This window comes from Sylvia atricapilla, chromosome 3 (genome assembly GCF_009819655.1).
Source record: "Sylvia atricapilla isolate bSylAtr1 chromosome 3, bSylAtr1.pri, whole genome shotgun sequence".
NCBI lineage: Eukaryota > Metazoa > Chordata > Aves > Passeriformes > Sylviidae > Sylvia > Sylvia atricapilla.
Genome location: NC_089142.1, coordinates 71386196 through 71411127, shown reverse-complemented (window position 1 = coordinate 71411127; position 24932 = coordinate 71386196). Strand labels below are relative to the sequence as shown.

The 24932-nt window shown below is 45.7% G+C and overlaps 2 protein-coding genes across 2 annotated transcripts; one reads left to right on the top strand and one right to left on the bottom strand.

The window, feature by feature from the left end:
* Nucleotides 1-15012: 15012 nt before the first annotated feature.
* Nucleotides 15013-18681, bottom strand: EXOC8 (exocyst complex component 8). The gene is made up of 2 exons (XM_066315729.1): nt 17042-18681; nt 15013-16378 (listed from the first exon to the last, which is right to left on the bottom strand). The coding sequence occupies exons 1-2, from the start codon at nt 18560-18562 to the stop codon at nt 15770-15772; spliced, it is 2130 nt and encodes a 709-aa protein (XP_066171826.1). The 5' UTR covers nt 18563-18681; the 3' UTR covers nt 15013-15769.
* A 110-nt stretch (nt 18682-18791) lies between these two features.
* On the top strand, nt 18792-24021 carry SPRTN (SprT-like N-terminal domain). Its single transcript, XM_066315728.1, has 5 exons — nt 18792-19137; nt 20346-20445; nt 21231-21359; nt 21986-22253; nt 22557-24021. The coding sequence occupies exons 1-5, from the start codon at nt 18863-18865 to the stop codon at nt 23276-23278; spliced, it is 1494 nt and encodes a 497-aa protein (XP_066171825.1). The 5' UTR covers nt 18792-18862; the 3' UTR covers nt 23279-24021.
* The last annotated feature ends 911 nt before the right edge of the window (nt 24022-24932 follow it).

Here is a 24932-nt window from a genome sequence, read left to right as displayed (position 1 = left end):
GAGCTTAAGGAACACGAGCGCTGTCTGACTTGAAGGCTTCTCTGGAGCCATGTACCCCTTTTAGTGTTTCCATGAGTCTGCTTCTGCCCTCAGACCCAGGGGTTTAACAGTACTTCCCTGCTCCACAGGGATGCTGGGGTGAGTCAATCCATTGAGACACCAAGTCTACAGCCACATAAAATAATAAAACAGGCTGGGGAGTGTTTTCCAGTCCCAAGACCCATTTGCATGCCCAGCTATCCCCAGGGAGACAAGCTCCTGTCCCCCAGAACAGGAGAGCTGTGCCCAAACCACCTGCTGAGAACCACCCTGGCTCCTGAAACATGCCTGGGCATTGCCTGCAGGAGTATGTGCTAGGTCTGGGACAAATTCATGCAAGGACAATGCCAACCATTTAACTGTATGGGCAACTGCCTGGGCCTGTGCCCTGCCTCCTCTTCATTAATTTATTAGTAGTACCTTGCTGCTAGCCTACACTTGTACGGACAGAGAGCTTGCCATGAACAAGGGCAATAAAGTACCTGTAAGGGGAAAGTTCAAAGCATTTTTTTTGTTTGTTTTGTAAGAAAAAGTTGCATTCTCCTCTGCAATTCAATCTCTCTGGTCACTGCAGAGCTGGGTTTGGTTGATGCAGGTAGTGTGATTTTTTTGTGCAGTGCCTGGCAGAGGGAGCCTCAGCGGCCACGCATCACTGCCACCCCAGCAGATGCTGCCGCCGCTGTTATGAACAGTACTGCAGTCAGGTTTAAGACAGGGATGTAATGCTCTGAGTGGCCAGCTTACCAAAGAGAACAAAGAAATTATTATAGGGCCACGGAAAAAATAAGGGGGGAAAAAAGCTAAAGGAAAACAAAGAGCCTTTGACAAGAAACACAAATTAGGTGGGTCTCGAGTGTCCTTCCCCATCTGATAAAACAAAAATGTCCAGAGCAACAATTAACAAAAAAAAAAAAAAATATGAGGGGTAGAATATCTCTGTTTAGCTCCAGGTACTGACTACCACACAGGGCTCTCTTTTTTTGTTGTTCCCATGCTTTTAGTTGTCTTGGGTCTTGATTAATGTAGAGCTGATTGTATGTGTGTGTGTGCGGTGCAGTCCCCATGGGTTTGAAAGCTGCCTTTTGCAAAGGAAGGGAGGCCCTCCTGAAGGGCAGCAAAGGAGTAAAGTGGGCTCAGAGGATACCACGAGTGTGCTTTGGCTCCTCCTAAGGAAATAGAGGTAGGGGTAGAAATCAGCACTGGAAAAGCCACTCAAAACTAGAGGCAAATCCAGCAGGTGTTTAGGGTTGGGAAGACAGCACTGAATAAAAGCTATGCAACAGAAAAGGAAAGCTGTGGAGAGTGCTGCTCATGGGCTGCTCTGGGCTACACTGGTTGTTGCTGGCTCACTGGCCAGCACTGAGGTGAGGGAAGCGTAGGCTCTCTCTGCAGCAGGGCCTTATGAACTATGGGGAGCTTAACACTCCTCACTTCTGCCATGGCAAAGGGAAAGGAAATAATCTGTTCTCCACAGTATGTGGAGGTAAAGGAGGAAGCAAGTAGTGATCTCAGACTGCAGCATGGAAAGCTTAATACAGATGGCAAAATATGCTTTCCAGAGTTGTGGATGTTTGCACATTGCAGTTGCCTCTAGGGACTGAGGCATCTTCAGCAAGGTGAGACACCCAAGGCTGTCAGGAATAGTTAGGGACGGCTCATTTTGTTTCTAGGTAGCTGGGATGCAGTGGTGTTTCCTGACAATTGCTCTTCCAGCCATACCTTTGTAAAACAGTCCAAAGACTGTCAAGTACTATGGTTCCATGGTGATTTTCACAGACAACAGAAAGTAAACCAGATAAAGCTGGGGGTACATTTCAGTGCTCTTGCTCCCTCACAGTAACATTTGTTTGTGTGTGTGGAAGTAGATGCACCTTTTCCATTCATTTTTTCTCCATTCACTTCACTGACCAGCTCCTCTTGTCCTGTGGATCGCCTGTGTGTGCCTGAAGGGCAGCCTGAAAACCGTAGGAGCAGATATCCTCATGGGAGCCCTTTTGGATCCCTTCCTTGTGTGTGCCCACCTGGGCAGTGCCAGGACCACTTGTCTCTGTAGGTGAGGCACATGTGGATGTTGGGCTCTGAGCAAAGCCCTGCCGGTCTCATGTGAGCTGCCACCTCTGCCTGTGAGAGGACATAACCAAGACCTGAAAGATGTGCAGCTAGGTGCTGTTAACTGCTGTCTGTCCTGGATTTTAGATTGCTCTGCATCAGGGAAAGATCACAGAAACAAGAAACGACACTTGTTTCTTATAGTCTTATGTTTGAAAGTAGAAGTTGTTCTTGGCTGTATTGTATCATTTACCTGTATCACACCATCTCTCTATGGTCTCACTGGAAAAATCTCCATTTGGTTTGCAGTAGTTCCCCTTTCCTTCCCTGCTGGATTGACAGGCTCAGCTGGTACCCTTGAAATTGGGGTAAATTCCTGTGACTTTTCACAGCAGCTAGTGGCACCATGGGTTATACAGTGAACATTTCCCCAACAACCTTATTGCCACAGCATGAAGCAGAAGGGGAAAGTCCTATCTTTGTTAGTAAATAATTAAAATTTCTTTTGTCAGTAAACTGAGGAAGCATGAATCGAAGGCAAAGAAATAAAAACATAAATTTTTTTTCCCAGTGCAGTGGGAACTGGATTCTGCAAACCCCCATGCAGCTCACTTCCCTGTTAACTGAAGCGTAAATGTTCTTGCGTTCAAGGCCTCTCTCCCCTGACTGGAGCTCTTCTGCATGGCTTGTCCTTCACAAGCTAAGTGACAATAAGAAATTGTCCTACTTCAGCAAGGGACCTATTTCACCTCCTCGCCACACTCATTAAAAAATGGCAATGCTAAATGCACTTAAAGATCAAAGGCCTGGTATGCAAAACAGGTCCTCTGCAGCAAACTGATGGGCTTCTCAGGGTTTTGTCACTATGGTGCTATTGCCTTGACAAGTTAAAATATCCCTTGTCAGTCTCTATGGGAGCCTAGACAGAGAAGGAACCAACAAAAAATAACTGAATACTGTCTTTGACTACAGTCACTGAATGGTTAAATTTTTTTTAAGCTTTAATCAGCTTTGACTTCAGGTTTGGCTATTAACCCAACAAGTGATCATTAACTCTACTGGCAGAATGACTGATTTCCAGAGGATTGGTCCAAAGAAGGATTGGGGTTTAGGTTGGTTTTTTTCTGAAGGACTTTAATATCTCCTACCAGCAGACAGACAACCTATTGAATCCTCTGTAAGACTCCGGGGCTGAGCAGGGAGGTATTGCAGGTTATCTGCATAGAAACACACTGCTCAGAGCTGATAAACTCACTGACACTTTATACTGCTTTCCAATTTAACTCAAGCCTTGCTAAGCAGCAGGAGGAACCTGACTGAATTGTTGAGGGTCACAGCTTGAGGTCCTTAATCAACATTCCCAGCTTAATCAATGGGAGTTTGGCGAGCCTAAAACACAAACCTGGATATTTCTGGTATTTACTCTGGTGCTTGTCCTTTTCGTTCCAGAATAGCTGGTTAAGGATAGATGTAATGTTGATGCAGAAATTATCCAGTGTCAATAGAACTTCTTTTTTAGCCCTTTTGTCTTTAAAATGCCTACAGTTAAAATTTTCTAAAGCAAATTTTGCTGGTTAGAGAATGACCTCCTAATAAATGAAAGGAACAATTCTTTTTTCATTAATAAACTATTCTGACTCACAGTCCACAACCTAAGCCACAAGACCATCCTGCCTTCCTGACTTGAGATCCATAAGACCTAAGAGGCTGACTCTGACTCAGCAGAGGAGGGCTGGGATTGGACTGTGTTTGCTACGTGTCTTTTTTCCGAATACAACACAGGCAGAAATAAATTAGGAAAAAGTCTCTTGTACGCTGGCCCTGATTTCTCCCTGGGAATCACTGGCGTTTTGATTGCTCCCTGTAGTAGGAGAATGAATTAAGCTCAGATTTATAAATAGCAGTCTAAGCACTCCTGTGCTGACAGGCACAAATGTCAGGAAATATGTAGTTAGTTACACCGGCACTGCATCTTTGAACTTCAAATTTAAGTACCTCCGTCATACCAAGGGAAGCAGAATAACACATCTGGAACTAAATGATTCCTGCTAGACTTTTCACACTAACTATTTCCAGCTTTCTTTTAGAGAGGGGTTTTCAGCAAAATGTTGTCCAACTGAAAAATTTTGATTCCTTAAAACTACTGTTTTTCTTGTGAGACCTACAAAAGATAACACGCCCCTTGCGTCTCTCAAATAAAAGTAATAAGGAAAAAATTATGAATATCAAAGCATCCCTTTTTCCATTGTTGACATTTAGAATAATGTTTTCTTTATTCAAATGTCTTCTACAATTTAAATAAGTTTACTTTAAAGTAATAATAATAATAAACCTTGAAAGCAAATTTAATATTACCATTGACTCAAATTGCATTTTTATTATTTGCCTGAAAATATTTTCCATGGCTTTGTTTTTATCCCATTTTGTGACTTGACTTTTTCCATTTCAATCACCTTCTCTTGGCTGAAAATGGTAACCAGATATTTTGTGCCTGAATAAAAAATAGGATGAAATTCCAACTAAGAAAGCCCACATGTGCCTCTGGAATATGTTTACAGAGGAGCAGCACACTTGTGCTATGGTTTTGGATATAATAGCAAGGCTATTTGCTGTAAGTCAGCCAGGTAAGGAGTGCTACACCAGATTGACCATGTTGCCACCCTCCTGTATGGAGCTGCTAGGATGAGGTTCAGTAGGACCATGAAGTGATCAGGACTAGACAAAAACTGGGGGAGAATTATTTTTCTGCATACGTTTATTGAATTTTCCCATTGCAGAAGTGCAACCATGTTCATTCACAGTTGGCAGGATGAAAGTCCCAGTGTAACAAAAGCAACAGGTTTTCCAGTGTTCATTTCCAGTGCTAAAATCCCGCAGAAAAATCTGTTCCTGTGCATAGGGAAGGACTGTTCCTGGTGGAGGGAAAGCTCACAGTGAAGTACCAGCTGTGGTACTGGGCAAGAAATTGCAGAGGCAGCTGCTGCCTGCCTTTTCCATGTTGCATGCCTACTTCCAGCTCTGCAGAGCAGTGGGACCAGGAGTGCATCAGTAGTGCTGGCTGCGTCCAGCACACGTGTAAAACTGCCTCCTCAGGCTCAGGCTGTGGCAAGATCATATCAGAAAGGTTTATCAAGCTCCCAGGAACGAAATAGCGCCTCTGTCAATATAGTTCATAGCAGGACCTCTGGCAAAACCGCCAGTGTATGACTACAGCCACCTCCAGTCACAGCTGTCACTGCGCCTGAGGGCAGAAGCTGCAATAGAGCCTAGAGCCAGGGGCAGCAGCTCCGTGCCAGCTGCGCCTGCTGTGTGCCTTGGGCTGGGATGCTGAGCTGCTGGGGCCGAGCTGCTGGCTCTGGGCTGCCGGCACAGGGAGCTGTGCGGCTCTGGGTGGGGCTGCTTCTCAGCTGGATGATGGGCTGTGGGCACGGGTGGTAGGCACTGCGGGGCTCCTGGGCTGCAGGGCTGCTGGCATGTGGGGATGCTGAAATTTGGGGCTTGGTGCTAAGCCGCGGGTCTGCAGGGCGACAGAAATGGACATTTGGATGCAGATGCGCCGATGTGCTTGGTTGTGGCATTGCCGGGACACCGAGCTGGGGAGGCGTGAGGCTTCTGGCTGCTGGGCACAGGGCAGTGTTGGGCTGGAGGGCCGTGGGATCCCGGGCCGCAGGGCCGCTGAGCGGAGGGGCTGAAGCACTGCGGAGCGGCGTGCAGAGGCTCTGCGGGGCTGCAAGGCTGCGTGCTGGGCTCGGAAAGATGCAGGAGATGAGGAGCTGCCGCGCCGGGCTGGGCGTGGAGCTGCGGCGATCCCGGGATGCGGCAGCGGCGGGCTCCCTCTGCTGGCCCTGCTGCCTTGGCACCCGGGAGCGACACTGCCCTGCTCCCCCGTGCCCTGCTTCAGCCGTAGCAGCAGCCTGAGTTCACAGAGATTCCCACAATATCTGGGTGGGGTTTTTCCCCTTGTGCGTAGAACTGGCGACAGGAGCCTGCATGCCCCACTGTGCAGTGTCCTGTGAAGACATCGGGTTACTGATTTATTCCATTAGCCACAGCTTTGAGATCACAGCTTTGCACTCTGAGGCCAGTTTCCCACTGGCTGGAGTCACTCACAGGACGCCAAACCTTGGCATCGTCCTTGTTTGCAGCTTGCTGTGGCCGTGTGTGTCACAGAGCTGTGAGCAGGAATGACACCTGATGCCCTCAGCATACACATTGTCCAAACTGCACAGCAATCCTACTAAGCACCACAACAAAATTCTGCTTATAGGTACTTGATGAATCAAACTCTCCTCCCAGGGAAAACTGGGACACATACAAAACCACTACATGGTGGGGGTATTTTTATTTCCTTCCTGGATACTTTTGTTTCCTACTCTCAAAAACCTCCAATATTAGGCATGTCCTGGTGCAAGTACAAATGGGCTGTTCTGCACTCGTTTCTTCATCTCCTCTTGCATGAGCTAAATAATTGCTCACCTAGTTCACTACTCATCAAATGTAGGCAGTGCCAGCCCCTCGGACACAGCACACAGTACAGCGCGTTTCCTAGAGCTGTCTGTACCACTTGTGCAATGTTAGCAGTACACCTGAGACCTGGCACACTGTTTCTCAGCACTCACATGCCCCATGGATCACTTCTAGAGCTTTTTTTCGAACGAACAAAACCTGATGCTTGAATTGCTCATGAACAGCAGGAGAAAAACACACTGTTTTTTACCCAATTTTAAATTTGCAGACCCCAATATTTTCCGAAAGAGGTGCAGACCATCTGTCACCAATTCAAGGAAGCTGGTAACAGGGTTGGTTTACTTAGCTCCCTGTCCCCAAGAGATAACCCTCAAGGCCTGCAGACAATAGGCTGCAAACTGCTGCCTTTGATAGATGAGCTTCCTCCCCTTCCACACAGCTTGGAAAATTGCTTGCCTGTCTCTTATTTAAACAAATGAAATATTCCAACTCCAGACAATGCTAGAGCTAATAATGGAAAGAAGCATCAGTTTAGGATTTGAGTCTCCTACCTCCTGATTCTTTCTTAGATTTTAATTTAATAAGAAAATTTAATAACAAACTCAGAATGTTAGCCAAGATATCTGTGCGAGGTGAGAGACAGAAAAATAATTTGAAAGGTATCAGTGTTCCAAGGTGTAACCTTAATGTAGTATTTGAACTGACAAGGTGGGGATTTACAGTCTTTTCTACATCAGCAACACAAAAATATTCACTTTCTGCCTTTCCTACTCCTGACATTTAAGCCTCAGCCAGCCGATATTCTCTGCATCAGCACCCAGGGATGGGAGTCTGTCCCAGAAAGAACCAAACACATATAGCTGCATCACCAGCATGAACACAGATACACAGAGCAGGAACACATTTTGTACTGCAGACCCCTGGAGCGAGGCTTGGCTGGCAGCTCACATACATGTGTGCCAAGATACCTGTGTGTGCTGCAGTATAGGAGTGTTCAAACCCTTGCACTGCAAAATACTGGAGCTATTTTAAGGATGGAGAAGCATCTGGCTAAAAAACAAGCCTTGTATGTTTGGGCCTGGCTTATTTAAAACCCTTGTTTCTTCCAGAATATTGGAAGTCATGGAAGTGCCTGCAGTAAAATACCTGATAAGCCTCTCTTCCTCTATAGAGAGGGTAAATGCATGTCATTTTCCAATTAGCTCTTGCTCTGAGCAATTATGTTGATCAAATAATTGAATAAGTGACAGGAATGTGAATTCTGGAGACAGTTAATTTCATTCATCTGCCAGTTTATAGCCTGACTTGCATGAACACATAAACCAGGCTAACGTGTTATTTATAACTTTGAAAATGCAATTATAATAGTCAAACATGAAGAATTGTGTGTGCAGAGAGAGAGGTTCCTGCTAGTAAATTATAATAATAGCATAACAAGGGAATTTGTTCTTTATAGCCAGCCTGTAGGACAGGAAGGATGTGCGACTGGCGTTTGAGAGAGTGAACAAGGCTGATGTCAGCATTAGCAGGTGGAGCAATGGCCCTGGCCTGAATGTGGGGGAGCTAAGCCTTACCCCAATGTTCTGTGAGATGTTGTGTCCTGCCCCAGGGACTGTCAATGAGGGCTAAACATGTTCCCCAGCTCCTCATACTCTTCTCTCCAAGTGAAGCTGAGCATCATTTTTGATGGAGAATGATTTAAAAAAAATCATTTTACACAATTTTGTCACAGCAGCTAAAGGAAACCAGGACTCTGTTCCTTTGCATGGAAGTGAGTGCAAGAGATACAAACGAGGTGTTTTCTGCTTGACGCTGGTCTTGGGTCAGCATCACAGTGCTCGGGGGTAAGCTCCAGTTGAGTGTGCTCCACTACAAGTTACTTGGAACAACCCTTGAAGTCAAAACCAGGTCCTTGACTTCCATCAAAAGTATCAATCCTTCTTGCAAGTTTTCTTCAGGGAGAATAATATTAATGTTAATATTAATAATATTTTAAATAAAAGCTCATCAGGAATACAGACTGTTTGATTTTCTTCTTAAAGCTATCGTTAGACTGTCTTAACGGATTGTACCTTTTATCTGAACCCCCTGTAGCAACCTGGCCAACCATCCAAGGGGCACTAATTAGCAGAGATACACAGTAATAAAAGTAGTGTGCAGGCATGAGCCACTGCCTCACAGGGAGTATTACCTGGTTGAGTGCTACACTGGCTGCAAGGAGGAAATCTGTGCCATTAATTGCTTCCTGATTAAAGGCATTTGCAGTCTGGCCCTTAAATCTTCAAGGCCTAAAAACACATGCTGAGCTAAATATGGAATTTGCTCACAGTACTCAAAAACATTGCCCCAGACAGCAGGATTCAGTGTGGCAATTTTGGTTGGAAATAAACACTTTCCAGTCTAAGCATATTTTACCCCAAGCTGAGTACTTAGAAAGTGCCCCAGTCCAAACTAAAAGGCCACAGAAGGACTGGTGGGGATTTAAAACAGTTTCTAAACCATCTTAGTTGAGCTCTTAGCCATGTGAGGACATGCTCTTACAGGAATTAATTTCACAGAGCATGAGGCAGCAGAGGCAGAAACCCCACAGGACGTCTCAGGCTGAAAGGCTATTTAAATGGTAATAAACTTCAGTGGATGACAAAAAATAGTGACTGATTAGAGGCACACCAGGAGAGGGGCTCTCTGCTGTGAAGCTGCTGGGCGGCGGCAGCACCGGGGCCTCCTGTTCCCTGCACACATCTCTTGCCACCGAGCAAACAGGATGGGGTTAATCCTGCCGGCAGGGAAGAGGCCTAATTCAGGCCAGTGGGCAGCAGGAGGAAAATGCTCACCATGGGAGGTTCTGGAGTTGGGCACAATGAGGGAGGGTGGTGTGTGTCAGCAGGCTGGGACAATGCCAGCCAGCGCTGGTGTCAGGCTGGGGTGGAGCCACATCTCGCAACAGCCGCTGATCCAGCCTCGATGTGCACCCTTCCTTAAGTGTCGTCGTTTTCCCCGAGGGCATTTCCTCCACACTAATGCAGAGTCACCTATTACAGCCGGTCAGATGAAGTGACTTTATTTTAGCTTGTCCAACACTGTTATTGCTGCCTCCTGGGAAGTTGCAGCACTGATGATTTATAGAGCCTGCTGCTTCCACCAAAGAAGGGGCAGGCTTTGTTTGGGACCACCATTTGTCACACTAGACCTGAGATGTCCCAGAAACACGCATTTTGTTTGCTCTTGTGGTGCTGTTGCTCTGGTGCTACTCTCCCACCTCTTCTTTGCCAACTGTTTTTGCAAATTTCAAAAGAAATTTACTGATCCTCCACTGATGAAAAGCACTTTAGGATCTAATTGCCTCTGACTAAGAGTGGGCTTCCCAAATTCAGAGGGACGGCTTCAGTGTGTGTTTAAGTACCTTGCTCGGTGGAAACCAGAGGGACGAAGATTATGGATGTTTCTTTGCAAGCCTCCCAATCCCCCTCCTCCCCATCAACTTTGTCAACGGCAAGAGCAGGCAGGGAGTTATATAGCCTGGATTGTGCTAGGACAAATGTATAGACTGCAACTCAACATTTAGTTTGACATCCTTCCTCTACAAAGCGAGTCTGGCACTTCTGCTGGAGAGGCTATATTATGGAGTGGAAAAAGAAACAGTCCTGCCAATTGTTAGTGAGGGAAAAATAAAGCAGAGCAGAAGCTGCTTATCAGATATCTGCATTTTGAGACAAAAAAACACTGAATCCTGAGGAAGGAAGGATTCTCTGCGGAGCATCAAGTGCTCTCCTGACAATCCCATCCTGCGGGAGCTGGGGCTGGGAGCTGGGCTCCTTCCTATTGTGAATACCGGGGTTTGAAAAATTAACATAACAAGAATCCCCAGACTGCAGCAGTGCTGCAAAGCTCTAATTAAAACAAACCAAAACCAAACCCAAACCAAACCAAAACACTTTAGTCTGACTGGCACAGATTGTTGCCTAGGATTTGTGATTTTTAGAAACAGCAATGACTCAAAGTCCAGAAGTCTGGAAGAGTCTGAGGTAAGGTTTTCCCTCATCCCAGTCAGTTTGGAGAAGGTTTGAAGTTCAGATCCTAATTTTGCCAAAGTTTGCGGCGTTTAGATTCATATGTCTTGTATCACAATGGGTTTGGCTAACTCTCTCTTACTTTCATGAGACTTTTGATTTTGTTTGGATCAGTTTCTGGAGGACAGAGGAAGAACTGTGTGTCTTGGTGCAATTAGATGAAGAGCTGTATACTTTTATTATTTTTTTTAATAACTTGAAAACATCATTAGTCCAAGCATCTCCAAGGTTTTTCCACACAGCAGTGAAGTAAACACTACCTGCTCCTTCCTTCTGGTCCACCTTCCTAGTGCATTGCATTCACTACTCACATGCCAAAATATTAATAGCACATCTCAACAAGTTTCCCAACAGCTGGAGAGCCGCATCATATTTTGGACAATCGAAGACCACGCCTCAGGGTCCAGTTCCTGCCTTGCCACGAAGAGATCAGTCTCTCAGCTTTCGTGCCAGCTTTGCTCTGGCAGCGGATGAGAGAACAGACGGAATGCAATTGTGTCTGCCGGCAGGGAGTGCCCGCGTTCCCTGTGCCGAGGGGATGCTCCCCAAGGCACAGCTCCCGCGGGACCCCCGCTGGTGGCCCTGCGCCACCGCAGCTCGCTTCAAGAAATTTGGGGAGCAGCTCCTCTCCATCCTCCCACAGCATCTTCCGCTTGGGTGGAAGCAGGATGCTCTGCCTATTGAATGGAATGCGGCTACTGCATGGGGAGAGAGAGAATAAATACCACAGGGCCTCAGACGGGTGATATAAAATTGCCTTAAAACTGCCCTGATCAGCCACATAAAGCCCCAGGAAGGGTACTACTGCTCAGCAGTCAGCACAGGCCAGGTCCCTTGCCCATACTTTATCTCTGCTGTGTCAAATCTGTAGCAGATAATCTAGTTCAGCTTGAAACCCTGAAATTGAGAGCTGTATTACAGGGCATGTTGAGGTTGCTGTGCTGTATAAGCAATGTTTCCTAAATACACAAGAGGTAACAACTCTGTGTCCAAGGTGGCTCAATCAAATTCTATCTATTACTCCAGTCAACATCCCTTGAAGTGGTAAATGACCTAAATCTATTTTCCCCACAGTTTGAGGTGTTTCTCTCTCCACTATCCCTCAGACTTTGTAGGGATCAAAGGCGTATCACAACTCCTGAACTTGTGAGGAAAAAGATGTCTGTGGTCACAGACCTGCTTGACAGATAAGCCCCATGCCAGATTTGATTTTCATCAGAGAAAATTCACCAGAGTCTGCAAAACTACTAAGATTTGTAAATAAAAGGTAAAATTGAAACAGTTGGGCAGCAAAGGGAATATAAAGAGTGTGTAAGTTATAATGATAGGCAGTGGGGACCTTTTGTGTTACCGTGTGCAGTGTGAAGCTGCGCTGCGAGCATGAAGTTACACAGGAATTTCAGTCCAGTATGAAGTAAAATGACCAGAGGTCACACAAACTTGACTTTGAGAAGCCACTAATCTGAACATCTTACATGAGACATAAAACTGCAGCTGGGACAAGCAACTTTCCACGTCTCTACAGGGGCTTGAAGTACAGCAAGTGTTTTGCAGGCAGAACACAAGTCACATATTGGTACCTACCTTTAAACAAAGGCAGAAAGGTGAGATACTCTGAAGGACACCTGCCAACTGTACAGAAACACTTCAGGAAAACATGAAGAACCAAAAAACGAACAGTACAAGAATTAGAAAATGCAGAACACAACCACTTCCAAGGAACGAAAAAGACATTTGGATCATTCTCTGCAGCATCTTCTTCCCCCAGCATGCTACCCAAAACCTGCCAAGCCACACTGCAGGGCAGCACAGCTTCCATGCCTGTGCCTGCTCCAGCATGCTGAGGTTTCAGTGCACAAAGCTCCACCTAGTGAGGGGACAGGCTGTACTACACACTCAGCATCCAAGGTAAGTATGGATGGACTCCAGACACAAAAACGTCTGGAAGACAAAAACCCTTTACCATTACGCTGCCTTGGTGTTGATAATCCATCACACACCCCCGAATCACCATCAGAGGAGAGTACAGCCTCTCTTCTATGTCCAGAAACATTTTCTTCCAGCCTCACCTCGCTGAAGTGACTCTGTAGGAATGTAACTGAAGCGATACCACTCAGCTTTTATCTGCTAGCTGCTGCTCACCTCTCCCTGCCAAGGGACTGACCTGAAGCTCTCTGACTTCACTGAAGTCCAACTGCAAACCAACATTCTGTTTCTGATGATCAAAACAAATACACCACTAGTGCTGTATGTCCAAAAGTTTTAATACACAGTCTTCACTGTTCAGAAAAGTTATTGCATTAAATTCTAATACACAATTTATCTGAATTAAAAAAAAATCATTTTATACAATTTTGTCACAGCAGGTAAAGGAAACCAGATTTTATATGCAGTTGTTTCAAAAAACCCCAATATTAGTTCTTTCTCAAATCAGCAAAACTGTTGTCATATCATTCAGTAGTTACTGCAAATCCCAACTTGAACAACACAATGGCCACAAGCTCAGGAAAAGGAAAGTGCCAATCCAAAACCAAAATTTATTGAACTATGACTCAGCCCACACTGATTTTTCTCTGTTAACTAAGTTAACATAAAAGGGTGTTTAGTTTAATTCCACACCATATTCTTTATGCTACTATTTTTCTTTTATTATGACTTTAATAGATTCCCAAGTTACAAAGTATCAATGCCACTTAAAGCAGTTTATACAAATCCACGCCTGTTTGAATTGTGAGGCACAAGAACATGTTTCATAACCCAAATGAAAAGCCAGATTCCCTGATGCATTAAAACCAACATCAGTGTAAGCTCACTGTTCCATGGATGATGGCAGACAAAATCAGTAGGCTCAGTGTGCCATAAACAGACTGATGAAGGGCTCAGTGACAGAGGCATAACAGAGCACGTGGCAGAATTACATTCTACATTTCATTCTCTGATGAGGGTAAGCTGTGCTACACCAGCTCACAACAGAAACATGAACAGGGCTCTCCTCCTTTTCAGCCTCATGTTAATGCTTGAGAATTGGAAACTAGAATTCAGCTTTTTGCATAAAACCCCCAGGCATCACAATAATTAGTACAGAGTTCCAGATCTAACCCTTCTCTTGCAAACACACACACACAAAGGTAAGGCTCATCTGTATTCTGCTTTCTTCTGCTGTTAAAAAAAAAAAAAGAAATATACCTGTCCTCACTGAAAAAAAGCCATCTCTTTTCCAAAATATCCACACCACAGAGGGCATTTGTTTTACCTCACTTGAAAGTATTTCTCAGATTAGGTTGACATCTTTCCCACTTTAAACAGATGACAGAGATTATACTACTCTGCTATACCTCACTAGGTTCTGATATCAAAAACAGTTCACTACTGAAATAACACCAATAGGACTCTCTCTCTCTCTTTGACAGAACATGTTACACAAGTTCTAACTCTCACTGTCTCTGTCCCTTAAAAGTAGAGCTATTTCACTGGTTTTCAATCAGTGTAATCTGGGAGCAAAAAGTTACCCTTTAAAAACATTTCATATGACTTTGTGAGTTGCTAGCAAAAGGCCCAAAGACTGAAAAGAGAGATACAATAGGATGCTTTGCAAAATCTGACAGTTCAAAAGGCATCCAAAGGGCAAGAGAACAAAACCCAGCCAACTGAGTGAAAACTGCATTGAACTAGCACTATGAAAATAGAAATTAAGAAGATTTAGTAAAACAGTTACACAGAATGTTTTACTAGTGATACCTTTTGTTTGTTCAGGCAATCACAAGGCATTCAGAACTATGATACAAACTGCAAAAGCTTTAATTTGAAAGCCTTACAGGAATAGGACATTTAATTATTCCAGTTAAGGACACTTTTTGAGGGACTAATACAAGGTTCCTTAGCTGTAACATGATTTCTCACAACTAAGGAAGTTTGCACAGCTTAGAAGCTGAAGCTGTGAAGACATACACTGCATGGGACAGACAACACCATTCAAACCAAACAGAAGAGCATTTGTATAATCTTTTCCCCTCAACATCAAAATTGCCAACCAAATCCTTGTGATTTCTGCAAAGAAGATAGTTCTTGCTTATTGCTGTATTACAGGAAATTATGCTAGTTCTCACAGGACATAGTGTGTACTTCAAAGGTCACATCTCGTACAAAAAGCCTTACAGTCTCTTCACCAGGTGCTGCTTCTATACAGCAAAACCAGCACCCCATTTCTTCCAAATGAAACAGTCCCTTCAGTCCCTTTCCCTGCCTGCGTGTCTCAAGAGAATTTATGCCTCTTCACTATGGTTTCAACCAGGAAATGACAGCCCATAATGCATTTGTGACAGCACCTCAAGCAACAGTGCACACTCCACTAAATGGACATGACCCCAATCAGATCCATGAGAAAACATGGAAGAGAACACAAAGAGGAAGGGAAGCAATTTATTCTCACTTCTCTTGAAGGGAACAAATGGTTCTGACAGGAGGTTTGTTTTCAGACAGCTATAATTTAGGCTGACAGGCCAGCTTATTAAACAGAAGAAGCCCCTTCACCCAAACACCAGAACCTATACTAAAAACATTTTTATTTCAGTCTGCCTCTGAAATGAATGAAAACAATCTCAATGTTAAAGAAAAGTCTACATTGCTACCACAAAAATCACACTGTGCAAATCCATGACATTTATCTGCAGTGCTGAGTCACATCTGGGTGATGGATGTCCCTTCCTGAATACCATACCCTGGGAATGCTTCAGCACTTCCCCTCCTATACCAGAACACTGCCTTAAAGAATTGCTACAGTGACATGATGAGAAGTGGTCTTTTCCTGCCATCTGCTGTGTACGTATGTAAGACTTTCACAAACAATTGCCAAAATTTGTGTATTACAGCTATTTCCCAAGTCACAAATACTACACAAGCCCTTTGTACAGGATATGCTGTCCAAGGACACGTGACCTCCACCTTCTCACCTCCCTACACCCCATCCACCAAGTAAAGCATTGCATGCTTGCAGGCATTGATTCAGAGTCTTCAGCTTCCGGAATGCAGCAGAGAAGAGTTCTGCATCTTTCAGGGACTCAAACACCCCGTTTAGTTCATCTGTTCAATGTACTGCATCTTCAGTAAGTGCTGCCACCTTGTTCCCAGGAACAGTTAGGGTCACTTCACACCACAGAGGTGGTACTTTCCGGATTCACACGCATCAATCTTGAGGCATTTCTCAGATCCTGTAGCTGCTTGGCTGGCTTTCCAACTCCTTCCTCAAACCTTTTTTCCACAACAGGAAGGACAGTTTCATACAGGAAAGAGGCGTTCTGCCTAATGAACGCTTTTTTCTCAGGGTCCTGTTCACACCGTAAACTGTAATCGACATGCTGGACAGCCACCAGGATGATTTCCACGAGACTCTCCAGAAGAACCATATGCAGCTCGGGAAAGTAAAGCTTTAATGCTTCCTCCAAGAAGGCCATAGTCTGCTTAGTGAAAGCTACTACAGTGTAGCTGAGGTTGACCCAGCAGTCATCACCCGTGTATTGGTCAAAATTGCCCACCCCACAGCTCCTCATCTCCTCCCTGAGCTTCCCCAGCGCCTCTGGAGTCATCAGGTTCATCTTTCTCCACATCTCCTCGGAGTTGCGGTGCTTGGTGGCCTCGATGATGATATCCTTGTAGCTCTGTAAAGCACCTTTGATATCCTTTACCAGGAGGGCGTGAATGATGAAGGTGAGATCCAGTCCAATCTCACTCAGTTGCTTGCAGTGCTCTTTAGCTACCTGGGATAACAAAGAAAAGCAAAGGATGTTATTACTGTGCAGGCTCCCTTTACATCTTACACATTTATCAAATTTATCTCAGAAAACTGAGAAGTGTTACTCATACTTATTTCTTATGCTGTAAGAATCTCATTAATGAAAAATTAATAACTGAAATAGACACCCTGGCTGTCAAAAATACTCTGGACAATTACACTATAACCCACTCACACATAAGATTTTTTTTTTCTCCTCCTCTCAATTAGCAGCTGAAAGAAAGCATAACCTGAGAAAGTCAGTCTTGCAAAAAAAGTATGAAAATGTAGCTAAGGACACCCTTAGAAAACAAAGACAAAGTTTTGAAGTACTTATAATTCAGGCGTAGCTTACGTAAATTTTAGGACCTCCTACTAGTTAACGGCAAATTAAGAATCAACACATTTTGCATTCCTGACAAAGGCAGGGTTTTCCTTGACATGTATTATAACCTTAAGGTTTTCCTCTGTTAAACTGAAAAAACCCAAACGAATCTCGAATGAATATTAACCTTTCAATGCAGGAAACCCCTCTGGAGACCCACACAAGAGTCAACAACTAAACTAGAATTAGAAAAGAGAATTTAAAGCTTTGCAGCCTTTGTTTCAGCTACCGTGCCCCACCACCCCCCTCTTTGGGCTCTCTTACCTTGACACACTCTGCCGCAGTTGACAAACTCTCCTTGCTATCAAATACTTGCTTACTGAAGGCATCTACAAACATCCTCATGGACGAGCGGGCCCAGACGACAAAGGCCGAGTAGCAGCCGTTGTTGCCGGCGAAGTCCGTCTCAAACTCCCGGGCCGTCTCCAGGAGGCTGGTGAAGAAGACGTGGCAGAGCTTGTGGATGTAGAGCAGCGTGGCGCCCTCGATGCGCAGCTGGCGGATGGCCGTCTGCACGGCGGCCGCCCGGTTCTTCAGGAACAGCTCGCAGGCCTTGGTGGACTGGCCCAGGCGGATGAGCTGCGACACGGCCCGGCGGGTGGCCCGCGGGCCGCCCCGCAGAGAGCGGTCCGGAGACAGCTCGAACACCAGCACGTCCGTCAGCTGCCGGACGCGCTCATCCACCTTGGCCCGCAGCTCCTTCACGGGCTGGCTCGCGGGCTTGTCCGCCAGGTACTCGTTCAGTTTATCCAGGAGGTCCACCGCGCCCTCGAAGTCCCGCTGGGCAATGCACACGTCCAGGTCCTCGGGCAGCTCCTGGATCCACTCAAGCGAGAGGTCAACAACCTCCTCCTCGGCGGAGGGCTCATCCTCCTCCTCGTCCTCCTCCTCGTCGAAGGGGTTGGTGGACTCGGGGGGCGCCGGGGCGGGCCGGGGCAGGGCCTCCTGCTCCAAGCGCCGCTTCTCGCTGAGGGCGCGGTTGCGCTTGGTCTCCTCCAGCACCTCCAGCCACTCCTTCTTGATCTTGGCGTTCTCGGCCTGGAAGATGCGGCTCTCGGGGAACATGAGCAGCTTGAACATGTCCTTCATAGGCGGGTTGTCCTTGACGTTGACCACGGCCAGCCCGTCGAGGGGGTACAGGGCGTCGTAGCGGTAGGCGCCGCGGCGGTTGGGCAGCGCGGTGGCCACGAGCAGGCAGTCGTTCATGAGGAAGGCGTGCACCCGCTGGATCTGCGCCATGTGGTCGGCGTCGTACTCCACCAGGTCGCCGTTGTAGACCAGGTACTTGCCAGGGCTCTCGGGCAGGAGGTCGCGGCAGCCCTCCACCTTCTCCAGGAGGGTGGTGAGAGTGCGCTGCCGCCCCTCCTCGTTGGCCGCCGCATCCTTGGCCGACAGCGGCAGGAAGGGGTCGGCGGCGGCGGCGCGGCGGGCGCCCAGCGCGGGGTCGTCGCGGTCGGCCTGGAGGAGCAGGGCCTGGGTGACGGCCTCCATGATGCCCTTCTGCTCGGTGAGGATGTGGCTGAGCTGGTACATCTCGCTCTCCAGGTAGCTGATCTCCCGCGCCGTCTCGATGAACTGCCGGTAGTTTTGGTAGACGTTGCGCTTCAGGCTCTGCGCCGTCTCCTCGCTCAGCGCCTGGATGCGCTGCCGGTGCTCCTGCAGGTCCCGGTCCCCGTCCGACTGCTGCGACAGCTGCTTCACGTACTCCCCCGCAGCGAAGCCGCCCGACTCCAGCTGCCGCCGCAGCCGGCTCCCGCCGCCGCCCTCACCCAGCGACAGCGCCATGTCCGCACCGCAGCCGCCGCCGCCGGCACCCGCCCGCCGCTACCGGAGACGCCGCGCCTGCGCCCCGCGGCTCGGCAGCAGGAGCGGCCGGCTGCGGTGACGCGACGGAACCGCGCCGGGCGGGGCGGGGGCGGAGGGAAGGAAGGAAGGAAGGGGAGGAGAGGGAAGGGAAGGGGTGGAGAGACGCCGCGGGGCGCGCACCCGGAAGGACGCGGCGGCCGCGGGTCGGGGCTGCGCGTGCGCCGCTGCGGCCGCGGGTTCCGGTCGGGGCGGTGTTGGCCCACGGGAGCTGCGCTCGGGATGGAGGACGAGGATTTCTTGTTGGCGCTCAGGCTGCAGAAGGAGTGGGAAGAGCAGGACAAGGCAGCGGCAGAGGCAGAGGCGGCAGCAGCAGCAAAGCGCTCTGATGTGTCTCCGTACCGCTCGTCCCTCCGGCCGCTGTCGGTGGTGGACGAGGCGTGGGAGCTGCTGGACCCCAGCCCCGACGTGCATGCCCTGTTCGTGCAGTTCAACCAGACGCTCTTCTGGGGCAAGCTGGAGGCTGTCACGGTGTCCTGGAGCCCCCGCATGACCAGGTGCGGCACCGGGGCGGGGTGTGGGCCCGAGGGCCGACCAGGCTGCCGGGGCTGCCGTGTCCGGGGTGTGTGGCGGCGGTCGCCAGGGCCGCGAAGGCGGCGGGGAGGCCGACCCTTGTGCCTGGGGAGCCGGCCGCCGTGCCTCCGCCGGCCCCGGCAGCGTGCGGGCCTCGGGGCGCTGGGAAGGGCCGGCACCCGTGGGGCCGCAGCGTGTCCCTTGTCACTCTGTGCGCCTCCTCGCTGTGCCCCGCCGGCCTGGGACACTCCCGTGTCCCGCATCTCTGGCAGAGCCCGTGCGGCGGGACATGAGTTGTGTCCCTTGCCTTGCCTCTGTCATCCCTGGCAGCCCTCAGTGGCTTTCCCTGGCGTGCAGGCAAGCCGGAGAGATGTTAAAACGGAAGAAATTACTTGGTCTGAGATGGTGTGTGTGGAAACCTCATGTAGTCGTGTTGTTGTTCTGGTTCTCAGTCTTCGTGATAGTTTTACTGAACGGCAAAAAAAGGCAAACATGAACCAATAATAGTACATCAGAAAAAATTAGAATAGACTAGGAAAGGGGATATAGAAGAAATCTGAGGTTACAAAACCCTAGGAATCTTTAAAGTGCAGTCTGCGGTTCTGCAGCAGATGCAATTGCTGGCAGCTGGAGTCCTGCCACCTCATATCCTCTGCTGGTTGCAATATTCTTTAGACATTTGGAAATAGTTGGATATTGCACTGATAAGACTAACTCAGTAGGACTAACACAGACAAAAAAATGTGGTTTGCTGGCTTAATGCACAGAAGTGAAGGTGTATGTAGGTTCGGTATGAGTCAAAAGCTGATGAAGGTGGGGACTGAAATTGAATCAGAAATTAGGTCAATTAATGAAATTAGTATTTGGGGACTACTTAGAAGGGTGGGGACTGAAATTGAACCAGAAATTAGTATTTGCTGCCAGCCTCCGTGTACTGTATTTCAGTCCATCACAAGGAAACATTCTTCTGCCTTTAGAACAGGTTTTTCTACTCTAAGGAACTTACGGGGTTTTTTTCTTTGTTTAACAATGCTGAGTTTCTCAAGTAACTACTGAAAGTGATTTTATTCCGTGTTCTGAGTGACCCAGCATGTGTTTACAGGGGTTGGCATTTTAACTTAAATTCTCCATTTTCTTCATGTGCTACAAAAGCAAATAGATTTTCCTATTTTCTCTCTGTTTTTCCTCTCAGCTCTGCTGGTATCTGTTCATACCACGAAAGGAGTGGGTTGTGTTCCATTCGTCTCAGTGAGCCGCTTCTAAAGTTACGGCCAAGGAAGGACCTTGTGGAGGTATTTGAACCTGGGTTGTGAATCTGCACACAAAGTGTTGTGCCCACCCCCGCTTCATACAAACATTTTAGATTTCATACTGGGCTGCTTTTAGGCAGTAACTTACAGATCATAAAATAGTGATGGCTTTACTGTTACGTTTGCGTGGCTTGTGTTGCAGTACCGTGATAATCTTTAATTTTATGTTTCTAAGTGGGCAACTCCAAGTAGAAGTCTGAAGTTACTTGTTTATTTTATTGACTTTATATAGAGAAAAAAACACCCCAAGTTTTTAACTCCTAAATTATTTCTTAATATTCAAACCGAGCATGGACTATAGTTTCAAAAAGGCCAACAGCAGGAAATAAAGATGTAGAATATGACTTAACATGATTTTTTGTTGCTATGTGAGCCTCTGCCAGAGCTGCTGCTTCGAGCTGGCTGAACATCCAGCTTTATCTAAGAACAGAAATGCTGTAGAGTTTCAGCCTGCTCAAAAGTGGCTCTTTTTTGGGGTTGTGTAGGGGATGATGTCTTAAATCTTTAAGTTTGAGGATTATTTCTCCTTTTTGGGATGCTGCTTATTGTCATGATATTCTGCAGCATATTTTAGTGATGTAGGAATGGGGGTAGTTTGATTTGGTAGATCAAAGTGTTACATTTTTATGACCCAGACTGAATATGTGAATAATCAAAGATAAGATCAGTACCCCAATCAATGTAAAAGAGTAACATACTTGCAGCTTAAACATGAAACCGAAAATGCAATGCTTTTCAGCAAAAACCTGATGGTTGCATCGTTTCAGACGCTGTTGCATGAAATGATCCATGCTCTGCTCTTTGTTACTCATAACTACAAAGATCGTGAGTCTCATGGACCAGAGTTCTGCAAGCACATGCGTCGCATTAATCTCTTGACTGGAGCCAATGTCACAGTAAGAATGATCCTCTTCACCTGATTTAATGGAGCTTTTTTCCTCATTTGGTGTTTTAGTTCACAACTCTAGTGAGTTGTTAGTTACATAATTTTCAGGTATGTTTTCTGTGAGAATTTTTCTTAAAGCTTTTGTGGTAGAGTAGAAACAGCTTAATAGTAGCAAGGACAGAAGTGCTCCGTGTGAAGAGCAGTCAAGATTTAAGTCAATAGAGGGGAATGATATTTATGTTAATATTTAAAAATAATGTGTCTAATAAGATCAGTTAAAGGAATAGCTGAAAGGAGAATACAATATTGGTATTGTTTGCAATGTATTCTAAACAGTTCGTCTTCTAGGTGAAATTGTAGATAGATTTCCAAAGTGATTTTACGGCAGTTCAGACAAGATAATCAGGACATATTCCTACACATCCTATATTTTTTTAAAAAAGCTTTTTTTTAATGGTAGCTAAATGTTAATCAAATTTTACTCAGGTCCAGCTCTTTTAACTGCTAATAGAAAAATCACAGCAGTAGTGGAAGGAACTGAATGGAAATAGATTTTTAAAAAACTATTTTAGAGCTAGTGATATAAAATTTGTAGCTTCCTGAATGACTGTGGTTTTTCTGTTTGTTCTCACCTAGATCTATCACGATTTTTATGATGAGATTAATTTGTACCGGCAGCACTGGTGGCGCTGCAATGGCCCCTGCCAGAGCAGGGCGCCGTACTTTGGGTACGTGAAGCGCTCAATGAACAGGGCACCCTCCGCACATGACTTCTGGTGGGAGGAGCATCAGAGGACCTGTGGGGGCACGTTCACAAAAGTGAAGGAGCCAGAGAAATTCTCAGAGAAGTCCAAGCAGAAAACTCAGACAGCAAAACCTCCACATCTCAAGTCAACTAGCAAAGGTATTTTATGATTTTTTTTTTCTTTTCCAAGCTGATTCTTGTGTAGACATTTTCTTGAATGAATATAGACCAAACACTACATAAGCTGGGTTTAGATGTTACTGTTACATAGCCAGAGAACAGAGCCTATTTGGGTGTGCACTTCTAGGCTGCTCCTCAACTGAATTGTCTACAAAAAGTTTTAGTTTAGTTTGATGCATTATTTTCCAGCAGCAGACTTTTTTGTGTAAAGCACCTCAAATACTAAGCCCATGATTTTTTTAATGAAAAATTATTAACTTATTTTTTACTCTGATTTTGCAGGCAAGACACAAATGCATGGTGTACAAGACCTGACTCCTTTTAGTGGAACGGGGTATCGCCTTGGAGGAGGGGACGGTGTACTTTCAGAGAAAAACACAAATGCCAGCACCTCCACTGGAAACAGTGAAGCACATGGCTCTCCGCATCACTCAGCAGTAAGGACAATATCAATCCCTAGAAAGGAGATAAAACAGGAGAAATTACCCCGTCATGGCATCTTTCCACTTCATACCAATGGCGCTGCTGAGAGGAGCAGCTTAGCTTTAAAGCGCGAATTTCCAAAATCCTCTGCTGCTAATACAGAAGATGATGAGAATGACTGTGGATTGCCTGCTAGGATTGCTCGTGTTGCTGGAGAAACATCAAGCCAAGGCTCACCAGTTGGCAGGAGGGCTGTGCCATCTTCTAACTGGTCACCAAAACAAATTTGTTTGGAGCAGACCCCAAGAGCTCAGGGTGCATCTGAGAAAAAAAGCTTAGAATGTGTTAATGCACTGCAGCAATGGCCAAAAAAGGATGACAGAACTGCCTTTGAAAATTATTTCATCAGAAAGGGGCGTACTGATGTCACTACAACTACAAAAAACAGAGCTGATTTTACACAGTCCTCTGCAAGTCCTAGCAATCCTGTGAGGCAGGATAGAAGAGTCAGTTGTCCTGTCTGTGAGACTGACGTTTTGGAATCTAAAATAAATGAACATCTTGATACTTGTCTTGTGTAACACAACAGAAAGTTTCATAAAAAGATAAACCAGGACTGGAAATGTTGTTTGAAAGGTAATTTGCTCAGGGTTTGCTTAGCCATGGCTACACTCCTGTACCTGTTCTGAAATGGAATTTAAAATGTATCTGACCTCTGTATCCTCACACTAGTAAGTAAAAATTGTGTGGAATGCTGCTAGGAATACAGGTAAAGACTGCTCCTGGACATGTCATAAAAGCTTTCATGATTTCCTAGTTAAACTATGAGTGCTATACAGGACAAATTAGGATTAAAGTGACATTACCTGCCAATCTTTATCTTACTGCTTCTGGAAGCCACCCAGGTTTGTGGTTAGCAGGCCTGTTAGTTGAGTACTAACGCCATTGTGCCACGAAAAGTTAGGAGTGCCAGGCACATGAGTTTCCTATGTGAGCTTCCTGAAATGTTCTCTTGCTGCACTAAGGTATTTGACAGGCTAAACATTAAACAGTTTGATTCCTTACAATCAGTAAAACTGATTGTGTGTTTGCTTAAACATAAAAATTGTTTTATATAAACAGCTTTTAAACAAAATTGTTTTATATCTTGTTACTGGAATTATAAATGGCTGTATCAGCCTGGTTTTATATGATTACAGCATTAATCCTGTTGTCTTAACTAATTTTAAATGCTTCCTATTTTAAAAAATTAAAACACTACAGAAGTTTAATGTAAATTACTTTGTTCTTGCACACTTCAAATAAATTGTTACTGAAATTTAAATTTCCACTAAGACTGACCACTTTGTGTCACTTACCAATGGGTTCACCTGTATATTTGGTAACAGTCTTATTTATTAGAACCTTTCAGTATTAACACTTTTTCTTCTTGAATTTCCCTGTAAAAACAGGGGCTAGTGAATACAGATTGCAGCAACTGCTGCTTTCTCCAATATGTTTTTAAAACAGTTTCACCAATTTTGCACTTCTGTGAAAAATTTTACAAATATTGATAGTAAAACTTGCTTTGCCATGTTAATTTTCCATACTTCCTTCTTAAAGCTGCAGCATCTATCAGTGTTTCCAGTGATACTTGACATTTTCAAGGACTGGACTACCAAGAAATATTTGTATTATCTTATGTTTTTAAGAGGAGGACGAGAGTTGCACAACAAAGCATCTTTCACATCATGAAGCATTTTTGAGAGATATTTCCATTAAAATTGCTCTCTGCAGTTTCCTCATTTGTCTTTCCTACTGTGACAGATGGGAGTAAAGGAGAAGGATTGTGGGTATTGTTAAATGTGGGGCTTTTTTCCTAATGTCTTCTTTTACTTCTGAATTGTTCGTTTGAAGGACAAACAGAAAACCAATGAGGAATTTAGTGAATAGTGTAGCCTGTTGAGGGAGGGGGGAACTTAAGCTGTAGGCAAATCTGTCTCTCATATACACATGTCCTAAAATAGATCATTGTCCAAACAATTGAGCAATTCTGGATAAGCTATGGAAAAATAGCACCTCTGTCATATGTGTTTGTACAAGGAAGTATTCTAATACCAGGATCTCTTTTATCCAGAGAGGAAGGCTTTGCAGTTGCTATTTATTGCAGGCTGTTATTAATGGGTCATGGCCAGCTTCATTTTGGGTATGTTACTACAAATGCTGTTTCTGTAAATTGTTGTGCTTGAATACAGT